Below are 23,530 nucleotides of genomic sequence, written 5' to 3'. Positions count from 1 at the left end.
GAGACTTTTGGAGGGGCAAAATTCATCCGATCCGGTTGAAATTTGGTACCTGATGTTAGTATACGGCCTCTAACAACCATGCAAAAATTGGTCCATATCGGTCCAAAATTATATATAGCTCCCATATAAACCGATCCCCAGATTTGACCACCGGAGCCTCTTGGAGGAGCAAAATTCATCCGATCCGGTTAAAATTTAGTACGTGGTCTTAGTATACGGTTTTTAACAACCATGCAAAAATTGGTCCATATCGGTCCATAATTATATATAGCCCCCATATAAACCGATCCCCAGATTTGACCTCCGGAGCCTCTTGGAGGGGCAAAATTCATCCGATCCGGTTGAAATTTGGTACCTGATGTTAGTTTACGGCCTCTAATAACCATGCAAAAATTGGTCCATATCGGTCCATAATTATATATAGCCCCCATATAAACCGATCCCCAGATTTGACCTCCGGAGCCTCTTGGAAGAGCAAAATTCATCCGATCCAGTTGAAATTTGGTACATGGTGTTAGTATATGGTCTCTAACAACCATGCAAAAATTGGTCCATATCGGTCCATAATTATATATAGTTCCCATATAAACCGTCCCCAGATTTGACGTCCGGAACCTCTTGGAGGAGCAAAAGTCATCCGATACGGTTGAAATTTGGTACATTTTGTCAATATATGGCCTCTAACAGCCATGTAAAAATTGGTCCATATCGGTCTTTAGTTATATATAGCCGATGACTTATTACACAAAAATTGGTCCATATCGCCAAAAATAATCTACAAAAACTTTATTTCCATAGAAAATTTTGTCAAATTTTATTACTATAGAAAGTTTTGTCAAAATTTCTTTTCTATAGAAAGTTTTTTCAAAAGTTTATTTCTATACAAATGTTTGTCAAAATTTTATTTCCATAGAAAATTTTGTCAAAATTTTATTTCTATAGAAAATTTTGTAATCTACCAAAACTTTATTTCCATAGAAAATTTTGTCAAATTTTATTACTATAGAAAGTTTTGTTAAAACTTCATTTCTATAGAAAGTTTTGTCAAAAGTTTATTTCTATAGAAATGTTTGTCAAAATTTTATTTCTATAGAAAATTTTGTAAAAAATTTATTTCTGTAGAAAATTTTGTCAACATTTTATTTCTATACAAAATTTTGTCAAAATTTCATTTCTATACAAAATTTTGTCAACATTTTATTTCTATAGAAATTTTTGTCAAAATTGTATTGCTGTAGAAAATTTTGTCAACATTTTACTTCCATAGAAAATTTTGTCAACATTTTATTTCTATAGAAAATTTTGTCAAGTTTTTATTTCTATAGAAAATTTTGTCAAATTTTTTTTCTATAGAAAATTTTGTCAAAATTTTATTTCTATAGAAAATTTTGTCAAACTAGATTATATACGTATTTAATCGGCCTTTTTTTGTTTAATATATACCCCGTATGGGCTAACTTACAATTTAGAAAACAGTGTTAAAAAGTTTTACGATACCTTGCCATCAGCAAGTGTTATCGCAACCCAAGTAATTCGATTGTGGATGACAGCCTTTAGTAGAAGTTCCTACGCAATCCATGGTGGAGGGTACATAAGATTCGGCCTGGCCGAACTTACGGCCGTATATACTTGTTTTTTACTAACATTGTGTTCCACCCCAGGTCATTAGCCGACATAAATTTTAAGTCAATAGAATTTTGGTCTTAAATATATTGTCGGTTCAGATTTAAATGCATGTATATGGGAACATAAATCTTTATATATACCACTCAAAAAATTTGAAGGAATTCAGATGGTGTCGAAAATGTAGATCACAAAGTGGTGCAGGGTATAATATAGTCGGCCCTGTCCGACTATAGACTTTCCTTACTTGTTTTTCTATAGAAAAATTTGTCAAAATTTTATTTCTATAGAAAATTTTCTCAAAATTTAGCACATTTATTGAAAATGTATTTCTATAGTAAATTTTCATATAATGTTATTTCGTGCTGATGGTCACTGATCCTTAAAAAACCTCTAATATAAATCTTTCGACCGATTATAAATTCAATTTTGCGAAATTGCCTAAAAATATATAACCTGCATCGCACTCTTTATAGAAGTATTACAATATACATTGTCCAAATCGAGTGAGGTAAATAGCAACATAAACCTTTATACAAAGCACTCAACAAAATTGAAGGATTGAGATTTTATCAAAATGTGGATCTAAATACAAAGTTGTGTATATTATAGTCTGCCCCGCCAGACTTCAGATTTTCTTATTATTATTATTATTTTTTTTTTTTTACTAAAATTATGTTTCGTCCCACAAAGTTAGATTCAAATATTAAGTACATAGATTTTGTTGAAGTGTATACAATTTTGTCTAAATCGGTGCAGATTTAAATTCATGCATATGGGAATATCAACCTTTATATAGCTCGCAACAAACTTGAGATGGTATCAATGAATTTGGTCCACAATGAAGGGTATAATACATTATTTTTTTATTAAACATAGGAACGACATTGGCCTGAATTCGAAACATCCCTGCCAGCATTTCAAAGTTCCATTTCATCTTCATCGCTACCACAGACTCGTAAATGTCACCATAACCATCGCGAACTGTGATGGGGGAAGCATATCAAAAAGTACAAAATGTACATGAAAGTATTTTGCCATCACTACTGTTAGAAGAGCCATTTTATTTTTTGTGAAACGCCAAGCGCAACCAGCTTGTTATATTTTATTTAAATAAAAACGAAAATAAAGTTCTGAAAACATAGATTTTACGCTTAAAATTGTGAAAGGTATATTGGTGAACAATTTTTGATTTTCCAAATGGAATAAAGTGATTGTTTTTCAAATATTTTACAGACACGCTGCCTCCATCGAATAAAAACACTGGCTGATAGACGCTGCAACATGTAACTCGCTACTTGTAACTCTACATCATCATTAATGCAAAAAATTATGTTAAATGTGATGTGATAGTGGTATAAATGTTATATTTTTAAGAATTTGTAAATGATTAATCAAATTATTAAATATCTAAACAAACGTGTTTTACTCGACCACAATGATTCTTTTACCACTATCTTAAAATGTGCTTTTTCTGATTGTTTGGAGGGTCTCTTATTGGCGTCGTTCTAAATTGATCTATAAAGGCACCTAATAATTGCACTCATGCGAAACCTTTTTGTAGTAACTTGGCGTGGTACAACTTCTCAATAGTGACGGCGCTTTTCCGACGAGTTTTTGATATCGTATATGATTGTTTTCGACGTACTGGGGATTCTCAGAAGCGCCCCCAAATTCAAAAAATGTTGGCAGGGATAGAGTACAAGTACACACACTTTTTCATTAGAAATAAGTTGTTTTAGCACACTATACGAGTGCTGGAGATCATGATCGCACTGAATAATCCATGTAGATGGTATTTCCCGTGATTGTTATGGTAATATTACATGGGACAAACTGTTTTTGAAGATTTCCAAAAGCATAGTGCCCTCTATACTCTATAAATCGGAGCCATAACATGTCCAAAAAACGACCCCCAGACCATAATATTACCCCCACCATTATTGAAGGAACTGTTTTTATTTCTTGGATTAAGACTTTTCTTTGGACCTTCGTACTAAACTTCCACCACCCGAGCCATGCAATTTAAACTTTGATTTGTAGGAAAATAAAACACATTTCACTGATTCTCATGCCATTTAAGGTGTTTTTGTAAAAATTAAAGGCGCGGTTAAATTTTTTCGAACTCCATAATTATTGTGAGTCTCACGAAATACAGAGAAGGCCTTTGACGAAATGTCCAAATGAAATCGTCACTTCCGTGAGAGTTCCTTTATTGGAAGTTGTTAGAGACGCTACATTTAAAGTTGGGCCACTAGATATTTCTACATAATTCGATACATATTCCTGTTTTTGTTGCAGTGAAACAAAATTTAAACAAATACTTCTGTTTTGTTTATTTACATTTGCTTTTGTTTCTTCTTCTTTTCAGTATGTGACATTCACTTGAGATGTGTTCCTCCCCAGTATTTTAGTTAGTTGCCAATTCATATTTTGACAACTACAAAATTCGCATATAATGGTGACTCTGGTGCGACTTGCACTGATAGTTGCACTGGATAGAACACCAGTGCAACGATTGCCATACAAAAGTTCTATCCAGTGCAAAAAGAAATCAGCCCTAATGTAAAAAAAAATTTGTCTTTGATAATGTTTGTCGAACATCCCCTTACTCTCAATGATTTGTACCACCCAACCAGAAAAAATCAAAGTTGTTTTGATTTTATGCCAACACGTTCCCGCGACAGCCGAACACGACCTTATAAAGGGTGATTTGTTAAGAGCTTGATAACTTTTTAAAAAAAAAAAACGCATACAATTTGCAAAATCTCATCGGTTCTTTATTTGAAACGTTAGATTGGTCCATGACATTTACTTTTTGAAGATAATTTCATTTAAATGTTGACCGCGGCTGCGTCTTAGGTGGTCCATTCGGAAAGTCCAATTTTGGGCAACTTTTTCGAGCATTTCGGCCGGAATGGCCCGAATTTCTTCGGAAATGTTGTCTTCCAAAGCTGGAATAGTTGCTGGCTTATTTCTGTAGACTTTAGACTTGACGTAGCCCCACAAAAAATAGTCTAAAGGCGTCAAATCGCATGATCTTGGTGGCCAACTTACCGGTCCATTTCTTGAGATGAATTGTTCTCCGAAGTTTTCCCTCAAAATGGCCATAGAATCGCGAGCTGTGTGGCATGTAGCGCCATCTTGTTGAAACCACATGTCAACCAAGTTCAGTTCTTCCATTTTTGGCAACAAAAAGTTTGTTAGCATCGAACGATAGCGATCGCCATTCACCGTAACGTTGCGTCCAACAGCATCTTTGAAAAAATACGGTCCAATGATTCCACCAGCGTACAAACCACACCAAACAGTGCATTTTTCGGGATGCATGGGCAGTTCTTGAACGGCTTCTGGTTGCTCTTCACTCCAAATGCGGCAATTTTGCTTATTTACGTAGCCATTCAACCAGAAATGAGCCTCATCGCTGAACAAAATTTGTCGATAAAAAAGCGGATTTTCTGCCAACTTTTCTAGGGCCCATTCACTGAAAATTCGACGTTGTGGCAGATCGTAAGTCTATTCATGATGAAATGTCAAAGCATACTGAGCATCTTTCTCTTTGACACCATGTCTGAAATCCCACGTGATCTGTCAAATACTAATGCATGAAAATCCTAACCTCAAAAGAATCACCCTTTACTATCGGATTTGTCGCCGCAACATGTTGTGTCGCAGGGTTTATCCGACCGTATAAGGTGCCCTTAAGATTCTTTACAAACACCGACATTTCGTCCGGAATAACTGATAGTCTGTAAAGCGCATTAGACGTGAGTGGCGATTTAGTACCCCATATTTTTTTTGGAGTAGTAGTAAACTTGACTAACTTTTTTTGTCAACCATGTGTGTATGGATGTTTATTTTGTAGATTTTACCGGACAAAATTTAACATGTTTTAACATTACACATTTTCTCATTATATAATAAAGTTTTAAATTCTGCAAATCCTCAGAGTGATGGAAAATATCGATGAGAAAAACCGTAAACCTAGGCGCACGAAAGGAACACCTTCCTACTACTATAGAAATAGATTTGCTGCTGTGGGTATACTAGCGGGGAGCCTAATCTTTGGGCTTTGGTAGTAAGTGCCCGATTGATTTCACAATTCTGTAACTAAACAAGAGTTCGTTTTCTAATGTAGTTATACACCAATCTTTCAAGGAGCATCCGAAAAATTTGCTAGAGAATATTTGATAATTACGGAAGAGGAGAAGGATCGCAAGTTCACGTTCAATTTTGTGGCAGCACCTCGGACATCACGGGCAATACAGGAGACGTTGGATGAAAAGAAAAAGCTTATTTCTGAAAGATAAATACCTACATCAATGTACAAGCAGAGAGATGGATCGTGCTACGCGAAAAGCAAATTTAAAGAAACTCCAGTTACCAGGAACAGCTGGCTCATCTCATCGGTATGAAACTCCCATATTTCTCTCTTGTACTAATATTAATAATTAGCCCAATAGCCTAGTTAATTGTATAGTAGAACTGGTTAAATAAATGTATAAACATTTAAATGTATATTCTGGTTGTTTCTTTTTAAGTAAAACTCGACATGATTCCAAAACCAAAGGAACATCCGCTATATCCAATTACTTTTTGACTCCAGAAAAAAATAATAAGAACCCCATCGGAGAGGAAGATATAGAAGAGAAGATAGATGCTCCTTCAAATATCTGTAGTGAAAATAGTGCAGATAAAAGAGCAGCAAAGACTAAGAATACACGTGCCAAAAAACCTAAATTGGATGATTTTGTATTCAAAAAACCAATTGATACCGATGGGGAACCTCATGTACCGAATTGTGTTGTAAATGATGACGATTTTGATGTGCCTGAGAAAGTGAAGAAAGCACCTCCCACCACAGTAAAGTCTGAAAATTCCAAACTGAAGAACCCCAAAAAATCTTCCAGAAAAAAGAAACAAACTACGATTAAATCGGCATTTTTACGTAATGAACAGTTATTTGCAGAAATTGCTGCACAACATTGTGCTGCGGATAACTTTGATGGTGACGATGTGCAATTGGCTATAGCAATTTCAAGATCGGAAGCTGAAAGTAAAGGGATTGTTCAGTATGATTGTGAGGATAATGCCATAGCTGATATCAACGAAGGAGAAAAAAATGCAGAGGTAATAAGACACAAATTGGAAAAGTATGGATTTCGAACAGCAGAGAAGGAAGGTAATTACAAAAATTTTACACATTAACTAAAAGACTCACAAAACTTCACTAATGAAGGTGAGGAACATTAAACGTCCATCCAACGGCGGCAGATTCTTAAGACCATCGGCAAATTGCTGCCGTGTACGTGATATTGGAAATAACACAACACATTGTTGTGTGTGAAAACTATAGATCAGTATATATACCCGTTAGATATAAGTATGGCCGAAGAAGAATTAAAGAGCGACATCTGGAGACCGATATCAAAAGGGTGGTAGGGAGCCACCGTGGGTCAATGGTTAGCATGCCCGCCTTGCATACACTATGTCGTGGGTTCGATTCCTGCTTCGACCGAACACCAAAAAGTTTTCCAGCGGTGGATTATCCCACCTCAGTAATGCTGGTGACATTTCTGAGGGTTTCAAAGCTTCTCTAAGTGGGTTAACTGCAATGTGGAACGCCGTTCGGACTCGGCTATAAAAAGGAGGTCCCTTGTCATTGAGCTTAACATGGAATCGGGCACCAAGGTGGTACCACAATGAACTAAATAGTCTAAGTGAGCCTGATACATCGGGCTGCCACCTAACCTAACCTAACATAGGGGGTGTATACCGAAATCATGTTTCGAATTTCAAATGGATCAAAAGAAAATTGATGTTCCTTGTTGTTGTGAATCATTTGATTTGTATGTCAGCATTCGATCTACAGACCAAGTCCTTTAATAAAATATAGCCACTACTTTAAGGCTTTAAATTCTTACAGAACATTTTTGCAAGTTTTTAATACAAAGTATAATCTTTTCTAATTTGTTTTGTAGATTACAGTGCGTTTACAACTGCATTTATGACTAAAAATAATCGTACGAAAAAATCTAAGTGGGCCAACAAATTTACTGCTTTAACCTTGCGGGCTGAGGAAACACAGAATAAAAAACTACAAGAAAAAATAAATCTTATATTACATAAACATTGGCCGGTGAGTGATTTCGTCGTGGAAGGACATAAAGACTATCAGCTTCAAAGTAAGCTTCTTCAAATATGTTACAAAAACAGTAAGACAAAGGTGTTGCATCTGCCAGAGAATCCAGAATTAGCACATGAGCGATATTTTGTGGAAGAATTATTTAAAGTAAATAATTTGCCTCCAGGTAATTTGCTTAAGAACTGGGCAGCAATACAAGGTCGAGATTTAACACCGAAAAAGCGAGGACCTTATGAGAAAGGACTTGCTGCTAAAATGCGTAAAATTTATAATGACCTGGAGAACTATTTCGAGTCTATGAAAAAGGCATTAGAGACAGATAGCTCCACATCATCATTCCGAATAGCTGTTAGCGGAGAAACAACTCAGTCTGGATTTAATAAAGCTGTTGTAATATCGAGTACCCAAGATATAGAAGCTAAACTAACAGCTGAAAAATACTTTAAATCATTAACAAATTCAAAAGAAATTGAATCAGCGTGGAAACCTGAAAACAAAGCAATGAAGTCTTTACATATGGAAGAACAACCACCAATAACTCCAGCACTATTTGATGTAATAAATGTTTCTCAATCTGCAATAAGCACTGATAAAGTTACAATAGAAAATATTTATGAGAATGGGGATACGACGGAAAATTTAGCTAAATTTTCATTAGAATCCAAAAAGAATAATGCCTTGAAGCATTCGAACCATGAGGATGCATATGAAACTATTGTTTTATCGGGAAGTACGACGAATTCGGAAGAAAACAATGAATCCGAAAATTACAAACACAGAAACATTTCAGACTGTGAACAAATATTAAAGGAAACACTAACACCAATTGGAGTCAGTAACGTAATAACTAATACACTCACTGCAGATACTCTTGTTAGATGTGATACAAATTTTACCATGAAGACACCGAGTAACAGCAAAAATTATGTTACAACTAAAATGGCTTCCGGTACACCTTCAATGACGGAATCTACAATTAATTCTTCACAAAAACCTCGATCAAATTCACCAGATTTATTTGCAGATTCAGATGTGGAAATGCAGGAACTCTATGAGGGTACGGAAGGTGAGACATATGTCTTGTTCTACTTTCTTTTAATTCGACAAGTGAGAATTTTGAAGTGTATTCTATTATTTGTGCCTAATTAAATGGCTTTGAATATAATATATAGAGGTCTTATTTTAAAATGTTAGATACAGAAAAAAATTTCACCAAAGTATTTCCGATATTTTAATTGCATTTTCAAAAATATTTTTTTTTTCAATTAAAACATAAATCAATCGCAATTTAAGTATCAATTAACTTTTTATCAATTGATTTTTTAATTGACTTCAGTGATTGATACTACAATTTCTGTGATTGAAGACATTTCAAGGGCCGATGTTGATTTTGAATAAAACACAAACTATTTAGGAAATTATTGTAATTTTATTATGATATATTGGTATTACTCAATTATGTATGGAACAAAATATCGGCCAAATGGGCGCCACGACCTCGGTGGCACACCTTCATCCGATGGTCCAAATTTTCGATGACGCTGAGGCATAATGGAGGTTCTATGCCGTTAATGTGCCGAATTATCTCATCCTTTAGCTGTTGAATTGTTGTTGGCTTATCGACGTACACCTTTTCTTTCAAATAACCCCAAAGAAAAAAGTCCAACGGTGTCAAATCACATGATCTTGGCGGCCAATTGACCTCGCCATTACGTGAGATAACACGGCCATTGAATTTGTTGCGCAAAAGATCCATTGGTTCGTTAGCTGTTGGCATGTGGCACCGTCCTGCTGAAACCACATATCGTCCACATCCATATCTTCCAATTCGGGCCATAAAAAGTTCGTTATCATCTCACGGTAGCGAACACCATTCACAGTAACTGCCTGACCGGCCTTATTTTGGAAAAAAATACGGCCCGATGATGCCGCCAGCCCATAAACCGCACCAAACAGTCACTCTTTGTGGGTGCATTGTTTTTTCGACAATCATTCTTGGATTCTCATTCGCCCAAATGCGGCAATTCTGTTTATTGACGAATCCGCTGAGGTGAAAATGTGCCTCATCACTGAAGATGATTTTCTTCGAAAATTGATCATTCACGACGTTTGGAATGGTCAAGAGGCTTTAGTTCTTGAGCCAATTGCATCTTGTAAGCGTGTAAATGCAAGTCTTTATGCATAATGTTCATCAACGACTAGCGTGAGAGGTGCAATTGTTGGGCACGACGACGAGTTGAGGTGTACGGCTCTTCAGCCACACTATCGCGAACAGCAGCAATATTTTTGCAGTACGAGCTGTACGAGCATGCACTGGTGTTCTCACATCTTCTACAGACCCGGTTTGCTCGAATTTTTCCACGATTTTTGCGATTGTACGCACGTTTGGACGATCAAATTGACCAAAAATATCACGAAGTGCACGATATGCACTTTGATTTGAACGCCCATTTTCATAATAAGTCTGGATAACTTTAACACGTTGTTGGATTGTTTATCTCTCCATGGTTCAAATTGAGTAAGTCTGAAATAGGAAATGTCAAATAAAATTCGGAAAAAAACTTGGCGTTTAGGTGTGGTTCACATTCAACATCGGCCCTTACAATCTAACCAACATTCAACATCGGCCCTTACAATTTAATTTCGTGATTGAATCCAATTTTTTTTGTGTGAGTGTAGTTACAACTGAACACCATAAATGCTGAGAAACAGTATTCTGCTCTCCTTAATTAAGGAATGGAAGAGAAAGATGGCAGATAACAAAGATTTGCACTAGGTTAGGTTAGTGTAGTGATGGCCGATATTTCTGGTTCACATAGACCATTCAGTCCATTGTGGCTAGCATTACTGAAAAGTTATAATTCATCGTGGTTGGTCGAAACTGTGATTGAGCCTATGACGCTTTGTATGCAAGGCGGGCTAACAATTGCACCATTCAATCACGATATTAATTGATCCAATTAATTTTAATTGAAATGTCTTCAATCACGAAAATGATAGTATTAATCAATCACTTATTACATACAAACCCATTAGAAAATGTTATTTTTATACGGAAATCGCGATTTATATCAATTCAGTAAATCGTGAACAAAATCAAAAATTGTGCACCGATTGTAATCAAATGAAGCTCATTTTATTCGAAATATATTTAACTAACTGTTTCTGGACAAAACTATGATTTTTGTCCCATTTTTATTTTTTTAGGAATTTTTAAAGAACAAAAAATTTTGTTTTTTATTAAAAATTTCAAAATTTTTTTCAAAACTTGAACGATATCTCTGAAACTACTTGGATATTTAAACACAATGTTAACACGGCTTAGAGAGAACATTGTTTGGGATTTTCGGATTTTTTAATTTAATATGGTGAGCCGCTTTCAAGTTATTCAAATATATGTAGCGGAAGTGCCTTAATTTTTAACATAACGGTATATCTCGAAAAATCGAGCTGATAGAAAAAAACAAGTACAGATTTGGATTCAGCGTCCCAAATAACTTTAAAACGATATTCAGTTTTTAATCGACAAAACCATTGTTTCTTTGTTTTATATTTCCATAATTTTTTTAGCTAACTCAGTCTTCCGAGTTTGATTAAAAAGTTAACTGTATCAATTAATTTTTAATTGAAAAAATTTTCAGCTTCAATCTAACTTTTTAATTGGAAATATTTTGGAGATATTTCTTCTGTGTAGCAGTCACGATATTACAGAATGATGCGAAGGAGAATGATATACACCTAGACCTCGGTTTGCGTCGTTTCGTTTTGCGTTGTTTCGAAGTTACGTCGATGTTGAATTAGTACTAGTTTTCACTTTGCGTCGTTAGATTTTCAAAGTTGCGTTATTATCTATCTATTGCCAAAGAAACTCATAATTCACTTTGCGTCGTGTTTTTTTGGAACGTATCTGCGACGCAAAGCGAGGTCTAGGTGTACTGATATACTACTTTTTGACAAAAATCTATTAATAGTTTAATATTTATAATTAATTAATAGAACAATCGTTCGAAAATTTTGTGATTGTTGTATTTTATTATATATTGGTTAGGTTATGTTAGCTTGGATTTAAGTGACAGCCCTCTTTATTCTCTATTCAATCCATTGTTATACCACATTAATCAAAAATACCTATTACACTTCGTTGGGAATTGAAAAACATGAGATGTTGCCATGAAATATGGTGAAGTGTATAAAATAAATTCGGCATCGCCCGACTTTAGACTTTTAACTATAGGATATTTTAATATTTTTTCCTTTATATTTTCAATTCATTTTTAGATAACGCCGATAATAATAACATTAGCGTTGAGGAAGGAAATATAACTAAACATTTGACGGCCATAACAACATATGAATTATATTCTAGCGATGAGGGTAAGTACTCAGTACATATTTATTCCAATAATATGATATTAATTTAAATATCTGTTTAGTAAAGACTTCTTTAGCCTTGAAACCACCGGATCTAATAAATATTAGCAGTAAGTGATAATCATAATATACATCCAATATGACTATTCCAATACCACAATTTTCCATTTGCAGAGGATTTAAAATCACCACAAAATCAAGAAATCGAAAGATTTACTCATTTACCACAGAACGAAGAGGATAATAAAAATATGCATGCCAAGTCTTTAAATCGTAGTAAGCTTCTCAATGAGGTGGATATTTTTGCAGAATCACCTTTGAGTGAAGATGACTTGAATGGTGAAATCGATATCAATAGCAACTCACAAACTTCAAAATATATTAAAAATAAAATGGAGAAGTCATTAAAATTCCCTGTGAATATTGATGGTATCATGGATTCAAATTGCGAAAACGATTCTTTAAAATTTACCTTAAGTATGGAAGTGGAAGACATTAAATTGAACAAATCCCCATCATCATATGTAATTTCCCAAAATAATGGAAATAGGGAAAAGAATAATTCCAGGAGATTATCATTGGATATAGAAATTGAAAACTGCTCTGACAGTGATTCGAATAGTGATCTGGTATTTACCGGTGTGGAAGATAACACTAATTCATATAGCTTTAAGTTTCCATTTCAAAATGGAGAGGATAAAAATCTGAGTGGAAAACAAAATGGGGAGCTTTCGCTTAGTATGGAAACAATTAGGCGTTGTGAAACTAACGATAACATGGACGTGCATGACATATCCCTGCAACAGCATAAAACTGCTCGATTTTTCTTATGTGCTAAAGAAGATAACGAAAAACAGGAAGATTCCTTCTTTCATGAAATTGAAATAAATCAAACCAATACATCCTTCCTGAACTTCGAAGGTCCCCAACAATTAAAATCTGATTTCCATAAAGAAACTGCCAAAGAGAAAATTCCAGATGATGACGGTAATTCTAAACAACACCTTGCAGGGAATGATACGTTACTCAAAGAACTTTACAACAAGTATCTGGGAGTTTCCAAACGAAAAAATCTTAAATCTAATGAAACAAATTTAAGAAAGAGCATATCACAAATAATTCCAAAATACGAAACAACTAAACGTAGTAACGATTTCACATTTAATATGGATTTAGCTTCATGTGATCATTATAAAGACAATAGGAAATCATTATCCTTCCACAATACTTCACCTGAGAAAAATAATTTGTCCTTGAAAGCTGGCCTTTCAAAGTCACAATCGTTTACCAGCTTAGATTTAACTCAGATAGAAAATGTTTACCCTGTTGGCGCAACAACAACTGAAGATGAGGATAATGATGACTGTTTAGTTTTATCTGATGATGAAATAAACTATTCCATATGGAAGGCAAATAAAACAGAAAAATTTAAGGGCTTGGTAAACGATGGTGAAGACTCTGAAAATGAAGATGTTATTTGTGTTGGTAGTTTAAATGGAGAAAATGGTATTAACACATTTAAACCAATCAATAGAGAACAATTAAACATTAACAATAGTGTATCACAAACGTCCTACAGTGATTTTGATTTAAAATCTCCTAAAACTCAAAATCTTGAACGTAGTAATTTTGGTATATTAGAGGAATTCTCTGAACCCATGGAATCTACACCAAATAATAGTACACCTACCAACATCTTAGATAATGCCTCCTTTATTCAGACACCTTCTGCAATTACAGCACAACTGATGAAGCGTTACAGTATAGCTAAGAGATCTTCCCAAAAGTTTAATAATCTCCTGAATGATATAGATAGTATAAATGATGATATCCCACAAAACAATTACGATGATTATGATGAATTTGATCGTATGGTTCTTGAAAACGAAATAACAAAGGTATCGTCTTCTCGACATGGTTTACCACAAGGTTTCGAACAATTAATGACAGCCGAAATAAGTTTAAAAGAATCTCAAGATGTTTCATCAAATAGTCAAAGTTCGCCTATAGACAATTTACAACAAATCAATTCTGTCTCCTCCAAACCTATCGATGTGGTACCAATCAGTGGCAACCATCAAGAGATAACTATTAACAATAAATCCTATACAATACGACATATTGAAGAGCCTAAGCCTAATTACGCCCTCTATACGGAAGCAGAGTTATTGAAGGAATTATATAACTATGGTATAAAACCATTGAAGCGTAAACAGGCTGTTAAGATGTTGGAATATATTTACCTCCAAACACATCCAATTATAGTTGATGATCAACCTCTTGTGGAAATTGAGAAAGACGGCAATAGAATTATATTGCCTTCGAGCTCGAAATCATATGTGAACTCAAAACCTGTCAATTGTAAAAATGATAATTCTACGGATATAATTTCTTCATTTTCTTCTCCCGCTACAATACATTCCGATGTTCACAGTCTCCCTACTGGCTGTGAATTAAATATTCGTGATGGTTCTGGTTCTGATATGGTACGATATTCTAGTGACCTTAAGGCTGAACTCTATGATGAGCAATATATACTGCAGACAAATGTAACGAAGAAGGTAAGTTTAAGTCCACCGATGAAATTTTAAATGCAAATGCATATTTGTTTTCTCTATTTAGACTCAACAACCCTTGATGCCTTTCCATATTGCGTGGTATAATTTAGTGTGCTGTAACCCTAAACTACATGAAAGTATTCTAATGTATGAACCTATAGACTTACAAGAAATATATATCTTCCTTAAGGGTATTGGTTATCGTTATGATCCAAAGGTAACTAAAATAGTACAACTAAAACATAAAATATTATCACACAATTCTTTTTATATTTTATTATCAAGGATCTCAAGCAGTTCTTCGATCGCCGTTGTATAATTTTTCGTTACGATTTAGCTAACGGCGGTGCTAACAACAAGGAAAAGAACAGAAATCGTCATGTGCGTAAGAATAAAAAGACTGATAATAAACGACCAGCAAATTCGGTAAATATGTTTTAGTTGAGATTTTGGGTGTATGCATGCATACCTTCATATGTATATCTTTTTGTTCATGTAAATAATAATGAATTTATAATTTATGTTATATTCTTTTTTTGATGGAAATATGTTTCTAGTAATTATTTTGTATGGTCAAATTATTAAAATAAATTTATAAGAAAAAAATTTGTAATATACCATAATTTTATGCCTTATTCATAAATAAAGTTGTTTTATTAGAAAATTTTTACAAAAACATTAATGAGAAAATTATCATTATCCCATCGGCCATTTTATCTTTTTTGTGGATTTCTGACCTTGGGCACATGTAGAATAAAATGTTCCAAAGTCTTCAATCAAAGATTTCATCAACAGTTTCGTCATTCAAAATCAATTGGAAGCATATTAGATTATGAGTAGACTGTAAGCATTTCGTAAGCCCAGATTAATTTATCATGAGAATGGGTTTTATCTTTAAATTGAAATGATATTGCATTTGAAAAATGCCCGCCCTTCTGTTTATTAGGTTGGGTATGCGGTTAACTCTTTTTCGAAAGTTTTTATTAATTTAAACATACACTTACCATATTAACAAGTTTTGTTTTTGCAAGATGTCATTTTTAAAACTGATTCATAAACATCTTAACTTTTTTGCATAAACAATGTTATTTTATTAACAGTTCGTTGATTTTAGGATGTTTACAAGAACGATTATATATAGAAATGTGTATGTTAATATTTGGATATTGTAGAAATTGTGACGCTGTTAATTGACTTAGGTCTGTATTAGTATTAATAAGAATGTAGTTTAAAAAATAGTATGTCATGCTTAACCTAGAGAAAACATAGATAAGGTATGTGTCGTAAATAATTTGTTTGTTTTCGAAGCCAATTTCACTTTTTAGAAAAGTTTTCTCAAGGATCAAATAAATCCGTGTTAATAGCAACCATAACAATGATTGTCATTCACGTGTTTTACTAGTTCTTAACAATATTTTTAAAAGATAAAAGTCTGTGTGTAAATTTTCGTTTGTGGCAAAAGATATTGTGTTTTTCGTAGAAGTGCTGGGGCCGTCTTTCCGATTCCAATTTTTTTTTAACATGCACTAAAAAAGAATAAGTAAAGGGACAAAAACTTTAGCCATGGGATGCACTAAAAAAGTTTCAATGGAAGAATTTTTTTAGCCTATTTTAATGAAAACGTATTATTGCAATCTTCACATTCGACTTTTGGTATTTTTGAAAATCAACTCAAACCTTTTGGTTCTAGTTCAAATCGACTTTTAACGAAAAAATCAACTTATTTGGTTTTAATTGTTTTTATACTGTGGTGGTTCTTCTAGGTAGTTTCTTGTTGTACGAATTAAATAAAACTAATTTATGGTTTCAAGTGTAGTTCACTTTGGGTTTAGTGAATTACCCGAATTTTTTCTGATAATTGGTTGATGATAGAGGATGCTGATGAGGAATGTGGTAATTCCGAAACAGCTGTCCATTCAACTGTCTTGCGTACCAAAGCATAGAACAAAATGGATGAAATTACATTAAAAACTGTTACAACAACAAACCGTCTATAGGGCTTTAATAATAAATTTTTGACTTTTCATCTGTTGGTTGGGAGCCACCGTGGTGCAATGGTTAGCATGCCCGCCTTGCATACACAAGGTCGTGGGTTCGATTCTTGCTTCGACCGAACACCAAAAAGTTTTTGAGGGGTGGATTATCCCACCTCAGTAATGCTGGTTACATTTCTGAGGGTTTCAAAGCTTCTCTAAGTGGATTCACTGCAATGTGGTACGCCGTTCGGACTCGGCTATAAAAATGAGGTCCCTTGTCATTGAGTGATAAGAGAGAAGTTCACCAATCGGGCTGCCACCTAACCTTCCTCTGTTGGTTAAGCTACACTTGTAGTTTAGTCAATGCTAGGTTTTAAGCTGAAATCAAACCAAACAATACTAATTTATTTTATATTTTCCTCAACGATTCGTTAAATTGAAATATTCGAAAGCTTGTAGTGTAAATAATCGAATTCTACGAAATCCATGCAATCAAATGGCAAAAACAAGAAAATTGAAAAATTATCTCAAAGCAAATTGAAAGTGAAAAACACCCGATAGACAAATTCGTACACTTCCTAAATTAAGGTGTTTACTTAACCGAGCTCAAATACTAAACACACTGACTTTTTTTAATTGAATTTAAGAAATATTTTGGTGGATTAAGTGACTTGAACATTTTTTATTCTTTTTAACAGAAACCTATATCGTCAAGGATATGTTTTGAATAATCTTATGGAATGGTTTTGAAATTTGTAAATTTTTTATGAAGATAATGAAATGCACTTTTTTTAATAGTTCCATTTTTTAAAAGTAATTCTTTTATATAGTTTTCTTACAGATATTTAATAATAATAAATACCGATGTTCGATATTTCAAAGGGTTTATTTATTTACACCACTGATACGGATTCAGTAAAAGCTTCTTATTAGCTACCATACCACTTTTTTATTTATATAGGAATAATTTTTGTACATAAGTATTTGTGGAGCCTCTCAGTTATAAATATTTTCTCATCCAATTAGAATTTTTATGATTTTCTATCTTTATCTTATATTTCAAATCACAAAAAAATTTAATTGTGAATAGAAATTTGTGATGTATTCAAATTTGATCTGTTACTTACAGATTTAGTTTAACCAAAAACAATAGAAAATGAAAATGGTAAATGTGTAGATGTCATAAAGAACGTCGAAATTGTAGTGTTAGGTCTCTCTAATTTGCGACTTTTGTTCATTAAAAAATAATCTTGATTTGCGTGCAGATTAGCCTACGCGATGTATCAGTGGATTCATGTTTTATAGACTATCACGAAATGACCCAAAAACTTCCTTGGAGAGTTACTGAAAGTACAATGAAATGGTCCCACGGTTGCTGTCCGAAGTGAACATACGCGACTCTCCCATATTTCAAGGAAGAACTTGTGTAAAATCACATGAGTCTTAATCAATTTGTTCGAACTTATGCTGTGACTAATATATAAAATATTTATTAACGGTATTTGTCCACTGGGTTATAGATTTGTAGTAATCAAAATTCCCTATAGGGTTTGACATTCCTTCATATTCGGCTAAAAAATAACCATAGCAACATCTATATTGATTCTCAGATAAGAAGTTACAATTTGCATAATCCGACTCTTTGTAAAAAAGTTAAATCGCTCTTATTATATTCTTGCCATTTTCCATTTTCTCGATATTTTTGAAGTTATTTAAAAAATCTCAGAGGCTAGTTTCCCATTTTCTAATTGTGTTTGGTTTAACATATATTCCAATGGATATATACAACTCACATACCTTAACTATGTGTCCGAACAAAATTACTAATAACACAAATATATTAACATATTTGTACCATTTTTCTCATCAATTTTAAATAAACATTAAAATTCTAAATAAAACTAGAGTATAAAGTCCATTATTGAAAAAAAAAATCACGATAAAAAATAACTGCCAATATGTTATACCCAATCACACTATTATCGAAATCGTCTCTTTTTATAAATTGAAAATTTTCCTTTTGCACGAAAAAAGGAAAATACTAAATTTGGAAAAAAGAAAGATTTCGCACAAAGGGTTGAGCTAAGTATTAAAACATAACTAAAGCACAGTTTATATTCTACAATCTAGGTTAAATTACATGAACTACTACACTGTTTAAGAGGTTTACTTTGTCCTAATTTAATAGCATCTTGATCGGTTTGCACTTGTGTAACACTTGTATCTATTTGTTTTTTTAATTCGGTTGCCAATGCTACAAAAGCATCATCGATGTTACGATTCTCTTTGGCAGAGGTCTCCAACACGAAAAGAACTTCTGGAATATACTGGCACATTTGTTGAGCTTCTTCAAATTCAACTTCACGTTCACTATCTAAATCACACTTGTTTCCAACAATAATTAACATCACATTTGATGTAGTATATCGACGAACCTCTTCAATCCATTTTTGAATATTTGCAAAGGAATTGCGACTAGTGATATCGTAAACTGCAAATAGATATATAACATGTTATTATTTATATATGGCGTACAAAATGAATAAGTTTTTATTAATATTTAAGCTCCTGAAAATGAAAAATAATTATAATTATAGTTTAAGTGCTTCCTATATTTTATTATGTATCCTTGTATTAAATGTTCTTTGTTATTTGCATCTTTCCGAATTTATTTCATAACAAAGCGCATACATTGCAGTTCTCATCCCTTTTGAGGACGTTGCTAGCTACGCCAATGTTTAACTGACAATTGTGACAAATCTGTGGTCACAACCCATAACAGCCTAAGTCTGTTTTTCAATATTTTCAGTGCAGAGGTTAAAGTTTTGAATCTTCACTGAAAATCAGAAGAAGGTATTTTTTGGAAAACTTTGCTACAGATTCCTAGAAGAGATACAAACATGAAAAATTTAGATACGCTGAATACGATGGTGCTAATAACTCAATTGTGTCCTAACTCGAGTTAGGCTGGTAAGGGTTGTGACCACAGAAATATATTTAAAAATAAAATTATTTACATTAAAAACTTTAGAAAATTATTTTATACAATTTTGAAATGTTCAATTTGCTTAAAATGCTGACAGAAAAGTGTCTTGCGAACATATTTCCTAATCTTTCAAAGCAAACATGGACAAATTTCCAAATTTTCTTTGTTTTACATTTCCCACTTGCTGAACAATGTGTCAATTTACTGATCGAATTAACGATCATTTAAATATATTATTATATATCTTAGAACCTAAAAATTTTACGAAATGTGGTCTGCTATATCACAAAGAGCAAAAATGTTACAGCCCAGTCAGAAATGCCTGATGGTTATAAATAATGAGCGTTGTAACAAAGTTGGAAGCTAACGTTGAAACAACGCTTGCTAAATAAATTAATTGACGGTTTTTAAAAGTATAGAATTATCGTTGGAAATGCATTTTCCTTCAATGTTTAAGGTTTTTTTTTTTTAATGAGTAATGGAGGTATTACTGTTGATATAAATTGATTTATAATAGGATAATATTTATTTTTCATATAAATTGAATGTGTACACTAAAAAACAGTGAACCCATCAGGAAGAACAATTTTGGTTAATTTTACAAATGTAGGCAACTTTAGAAAGTTTTAACTAAAATAAACGCTGACATCACGCCGATATCACAAATATAAGTATATATTTTTCGACTAATTCAAGAATTTTTTTTAGACATAATTACTTTTTTTCACATGTTAAAGATAATTTCGTTGTTTGAAGGAAAAAATTGGAGTTCAAAATTGCAAGAATGTCCTTTTGGCGCATTTGGGTTAAAATGTAAAAATTTTAAGGAATTCTGAAGCATTTTGTTCGAAATACGCACATTTGTGTATAAATTTTTCCATTTTGTTAGTTCATTTAACCAACCTACGCAAAAAATTATTAATGTAAGGAAAACTTTCTCAAAACACAATAAGTTCATGAACTAAAATAGACTTACAAGTGACTTTAGTGGTTTCACTTTTTTTTAGTGTACCTTTGGTTTTTTGAATGGAATGGATGTATAATGTAGTCAAATTAAAAACTACAATTTGAATTTTCAGTGATTTTTATTGGTTGTAAAAACCATCGATACACTGTATAACGATGTTATCATTTTGGGGTTGTCAAAGCGTTCGTTAAACAATCGGAAAATCGTATAAAAAATTGCTTTGATGACGATTTGAAAACGTCGTTAAATACAATCGATACACCGTGTACGATGTTTGGAAGAAAGCGAATTTCTGCCGAAGATGAAGCACAATTTATAAATATAAATGATTAAATAAGATTCTAGTATTTTAAATTAATAATACCATATTTAATTTGAAAAAAAAGGAAACTGAACTTTTTTATGATCTTCATCGCTTGCTTAATTTTTCGTCTATGCCGCATAAGAAGACATATTGAAATATTGTAAAATTAATATTTTTTGAAGCCAGCGATCTAACCATCTATCTACAACCAATATATTATTACCTATGTTTCAACTTTGCTATCTATATTACTTTTAAGCATATATGTATTTAGATTAATATAACTATTTATCTATTCACATATCAAACTAAAAATATTTTCTATTGAAACCATAAATGACTCATAAGTATTTCCTTCCTTTTGTCGAAATAAAAAAAAAAAAAAAAAAAAACTAGATAGCTCTGTGCCATAAGCAGTTGATTGAATAGCATTTTAGCATACGATATTCCCTTTAGGGGGCGTTCAAATAAAAGAACTCACTCACCAACAATAATCCCATTGGCAGAACGATAGTAACTTTGTGTAATTGTGCGAAAACGCTCTTGTCCTGCGGTATCCCATATTTGCAACTGTAACATGATAAAAATAGAAAATTACTATATGCGCACATTAAATCTTACAAGCCTAATTGTGTGATATTAAACAATTCATATACCTTGACTAGTTTCCCTTCTAAACTTATGGTTTTCATCGAAAAGTCAACTCCGATTGTATTGCCATGACGTTCTATGAAATTTCCAGTTTTAAAACGTTCAACAATACATGTCTTTCCTGTGTTTGCATCACCTATTAGTACCACTTTGAATAGGAAATCGAAACTATCCTCACTGGGCAATGCCATCAAGGTTTGTGGATTTCGAGCAGTCATATTATTGATATTTGTAGGTAGCTTATATCACTTTATAAACAGGGACGGATTGAGATATATGTATGAAGCGTCAAGAGTGGGGTTTCTCGTCGTCGTTGTAGGTGGCAAATAATTGTTGGTGGCGTCACTTTTAGGGATTCTCAAATGCTAGGGTCCATTAAAACTGGAAAATAAGTGAAAACAATGAAAATACATTTGTTATTATTGTCTTTGTTTACTACCTTAAACAATTGCATTGTTGGTCAAACATTTATGCTTGCTTTATTCCATTGCCCTTTCTCCAGGCTAATATTTAATTCTGTAAACTTAATTATTTAAACTTCACTTTTTCACTTTATGGAAGCAACATCACACATTTACGTGTTCTTTTTAAAATAACTTTAAAACATATATCTATTTTCCTAAATAATCTATGATTCTGTTGCGTAGAACAGAGGTGATGTTCATATATAATGTCGTCAGCTGTTTTTCTTTGAGTTTGATTAGTGATAAACGTATTGTATCTAACAAAGAAGCCTTACAATTTCAATAGGGATTTAGTGCATGGTAATTTAAATTAATAGGACTACTAGAGCAGTGTTGTTGGCATTTTTCTGGCTCTTTCCCCGAAATTAGGACGCCTTCGTCCCTAAAAATCCCCAATTTAAATTAAAATTCCTCACGGATTTGTACCGGATTGACCCGATGGATCCCATCGGCCAGCGGCTACCACATCAGTACGTGTTTTTTTTGGTTGCTTGGTCACAGCCGGGTTAGAGAGAAACCCCGGACCGTGGTACTGTGCAGCCTGCCGAAACCAAATTCACCATCGTTCGGTTTCGGTAAGGTGTAACCGATGCTTGAAGTGGGTGCACTTCGGGAACTGCTGCGGCTTATGTGTCTTACAGATTATAAGTTTTTCCGGATGGAATTTCTGTGTTTGTAAAGAATCTTACAGTGTGTCCAATCAATACGACAATTCGTTGATAACTAAATAATCGATAAATGTGTTCGATCCCATAAACATGCAGCAGTATCGATTATGCCTTCGGACTTAACATATAATGTGGCCAATATATAGGTTATGTTCGACACGACCACTGTCGTCCGGATAAACATATAGTCTGCACGGCGCATTAACATCGCTGCGGGAGTATAGTCATACTGACTACGTGGCAGGATGCTGTGCCAGTGGGTCATCAGACTATGCGACCCCCGACATCTCCCGCACAACAATATTATCCGTCGCAGCATCTGTACCAATTCCGGAAAGTGCATCATTTCTGCTACGGGCTCCGAGGTAAGATTAGTGAGATTGTGGACTTTATTAATCGGAAGAGAATGAGGGTGGCGCCGATCCAAGAGACGAATCTGAATAACTCCTGCAGCCTGCGCCATTGTGATGGATACACTGTGCTACGAAAGTATCACACAAGAGTGGAGGTGGTGGCCTGGCTTTTATATTACACCGTTCCGTGCAGTATAGACCTATCCCGCTTGTGCCAGACACCCGTCTGACCCGTATATGGAGTCTGGGGTTGCCGAGACAGAGCTATACAACGTGTATATACCGCCGGTTGGCAGCTGTGCTCCAGGTTATAGCCCAAACATTGAGTGGCTGTTGTGTGGGCATAACCTATTGGTGCTAAGAAACTTTAATGCCCATTATGAATTTTGACATTCTCTCCTTAGAAATCACCAGAGAGGCATAGCTTTTGCAGAGCAGATATATGACTCCACATTTTTCACGGT

General features: G+C 33.7%; 3 protein-coding genes across 7 annotated transcripts; 2 read left to right on the top strand and 1 right to left on the bottom strand.

Annotated features, from left to right (window-relative positions):
• Positions 1-5,297: 5,297 nt before the first annotated feature.
• Positions 5,298-6,302, top strand: LOC142232643 (uncharacterized). 5 transcript variants are annotated; one of them, XM_075303284.1, is made up of 3 exons: positions 5,298-5,390; positions 5,550-5,701; positions 5,762-6,141. In XM_075303284.1, exons 2-3 carry the CDS (start codon positions 5,577-5,579, stop codon positions 5,931-5,933), a joined length of 297 nt encoding a protein of 98 aa, XP_075159399.1. In that variant the 5' UTR covers positions 5,298-5,390; positions 5,550-5,576; the 3' UTR covers positions 5,934-6,141. The 5 variants fall into 5 exon arrangements, 4 of the variants coding, with proteins under 4 accessions (XP_075159399.1, XP_075159397.1, XP_075159398.1 ...); XM_075303282.1 differs by having other exon boundaries at positions 5,316-5,463; XM_075303283.1 differs by lacking the exon at positions 5,298-5,390 and adding an exon at positions 5,449-5,467.
• Positions 5,962-15,320, top strand: mus312 (mutagen-sensitive 312). The gene is made up of 8 exons (XM_075307070.1): positions 5,962-6,032; positions 6,165-6,805; positions 7,605-8,834; positions 12,047-12,142; positions 12,202-12,249; positions 12,314-14,700; positions 14,762-14,914; positions 14,983-15,320. The coding sequence occupies exons 1-8, from the start codon at positions 5,962-5,964 to the stop codon at positions 15,136-15,138; spliced, it is 4,782 nt and encodes a 1,593-aa protein (XP_075163185.1). The 3' UTR covers positions 15,139-15,320.
• Positions 15,321-15,764: 444 nt separating this feature from the next.
• On the bottom strand, positions 15,765-22,239 carry Rab19 (RAS oncogene family member Rab19). The gene is made up of 4 exons (XM_075304022.1): positions 22,021-22,239; positions 21,587-21,962; positions 21,416-21,500; positions 15,765-19,164 (listed from the first exon to the last, which is right to left on the bottom strand). The coding sequence occupies exons 2-4, from the start codon at positions 21,797-21,799 to the stop codon at positions 18,800-18,802; spliced, it is 663 nt and encodes a 220-aa protein (XP_075160137.1). The 5' UTR covers positions 21,800-21,962; positions 22,021-22,239; the 3' UTR covers positions 15,765-18,799.
• Positions 22,240-23,530: the final 1,291 nt, after the last annotated feature.

The sequence above is a fragment of the Haematobia irritans genome, chromosome 4 (assembly GCF_050003625.1).
Source record: "Haematobia irritans isolate KBUSLIRL chromosome 4, ASM5000362v1, whole genome shotgun sequence".
Classification (NCBI taxonomy): domain Eukaryota; kingdom Metazoa; phylum Arthropoda; class Insecta; order Diptera; family Muscidae; genus Haematobia; species Haematobia irritans.
This window is presented reverse-complemented; position numbering and strand designations above follow the sequence as displayed.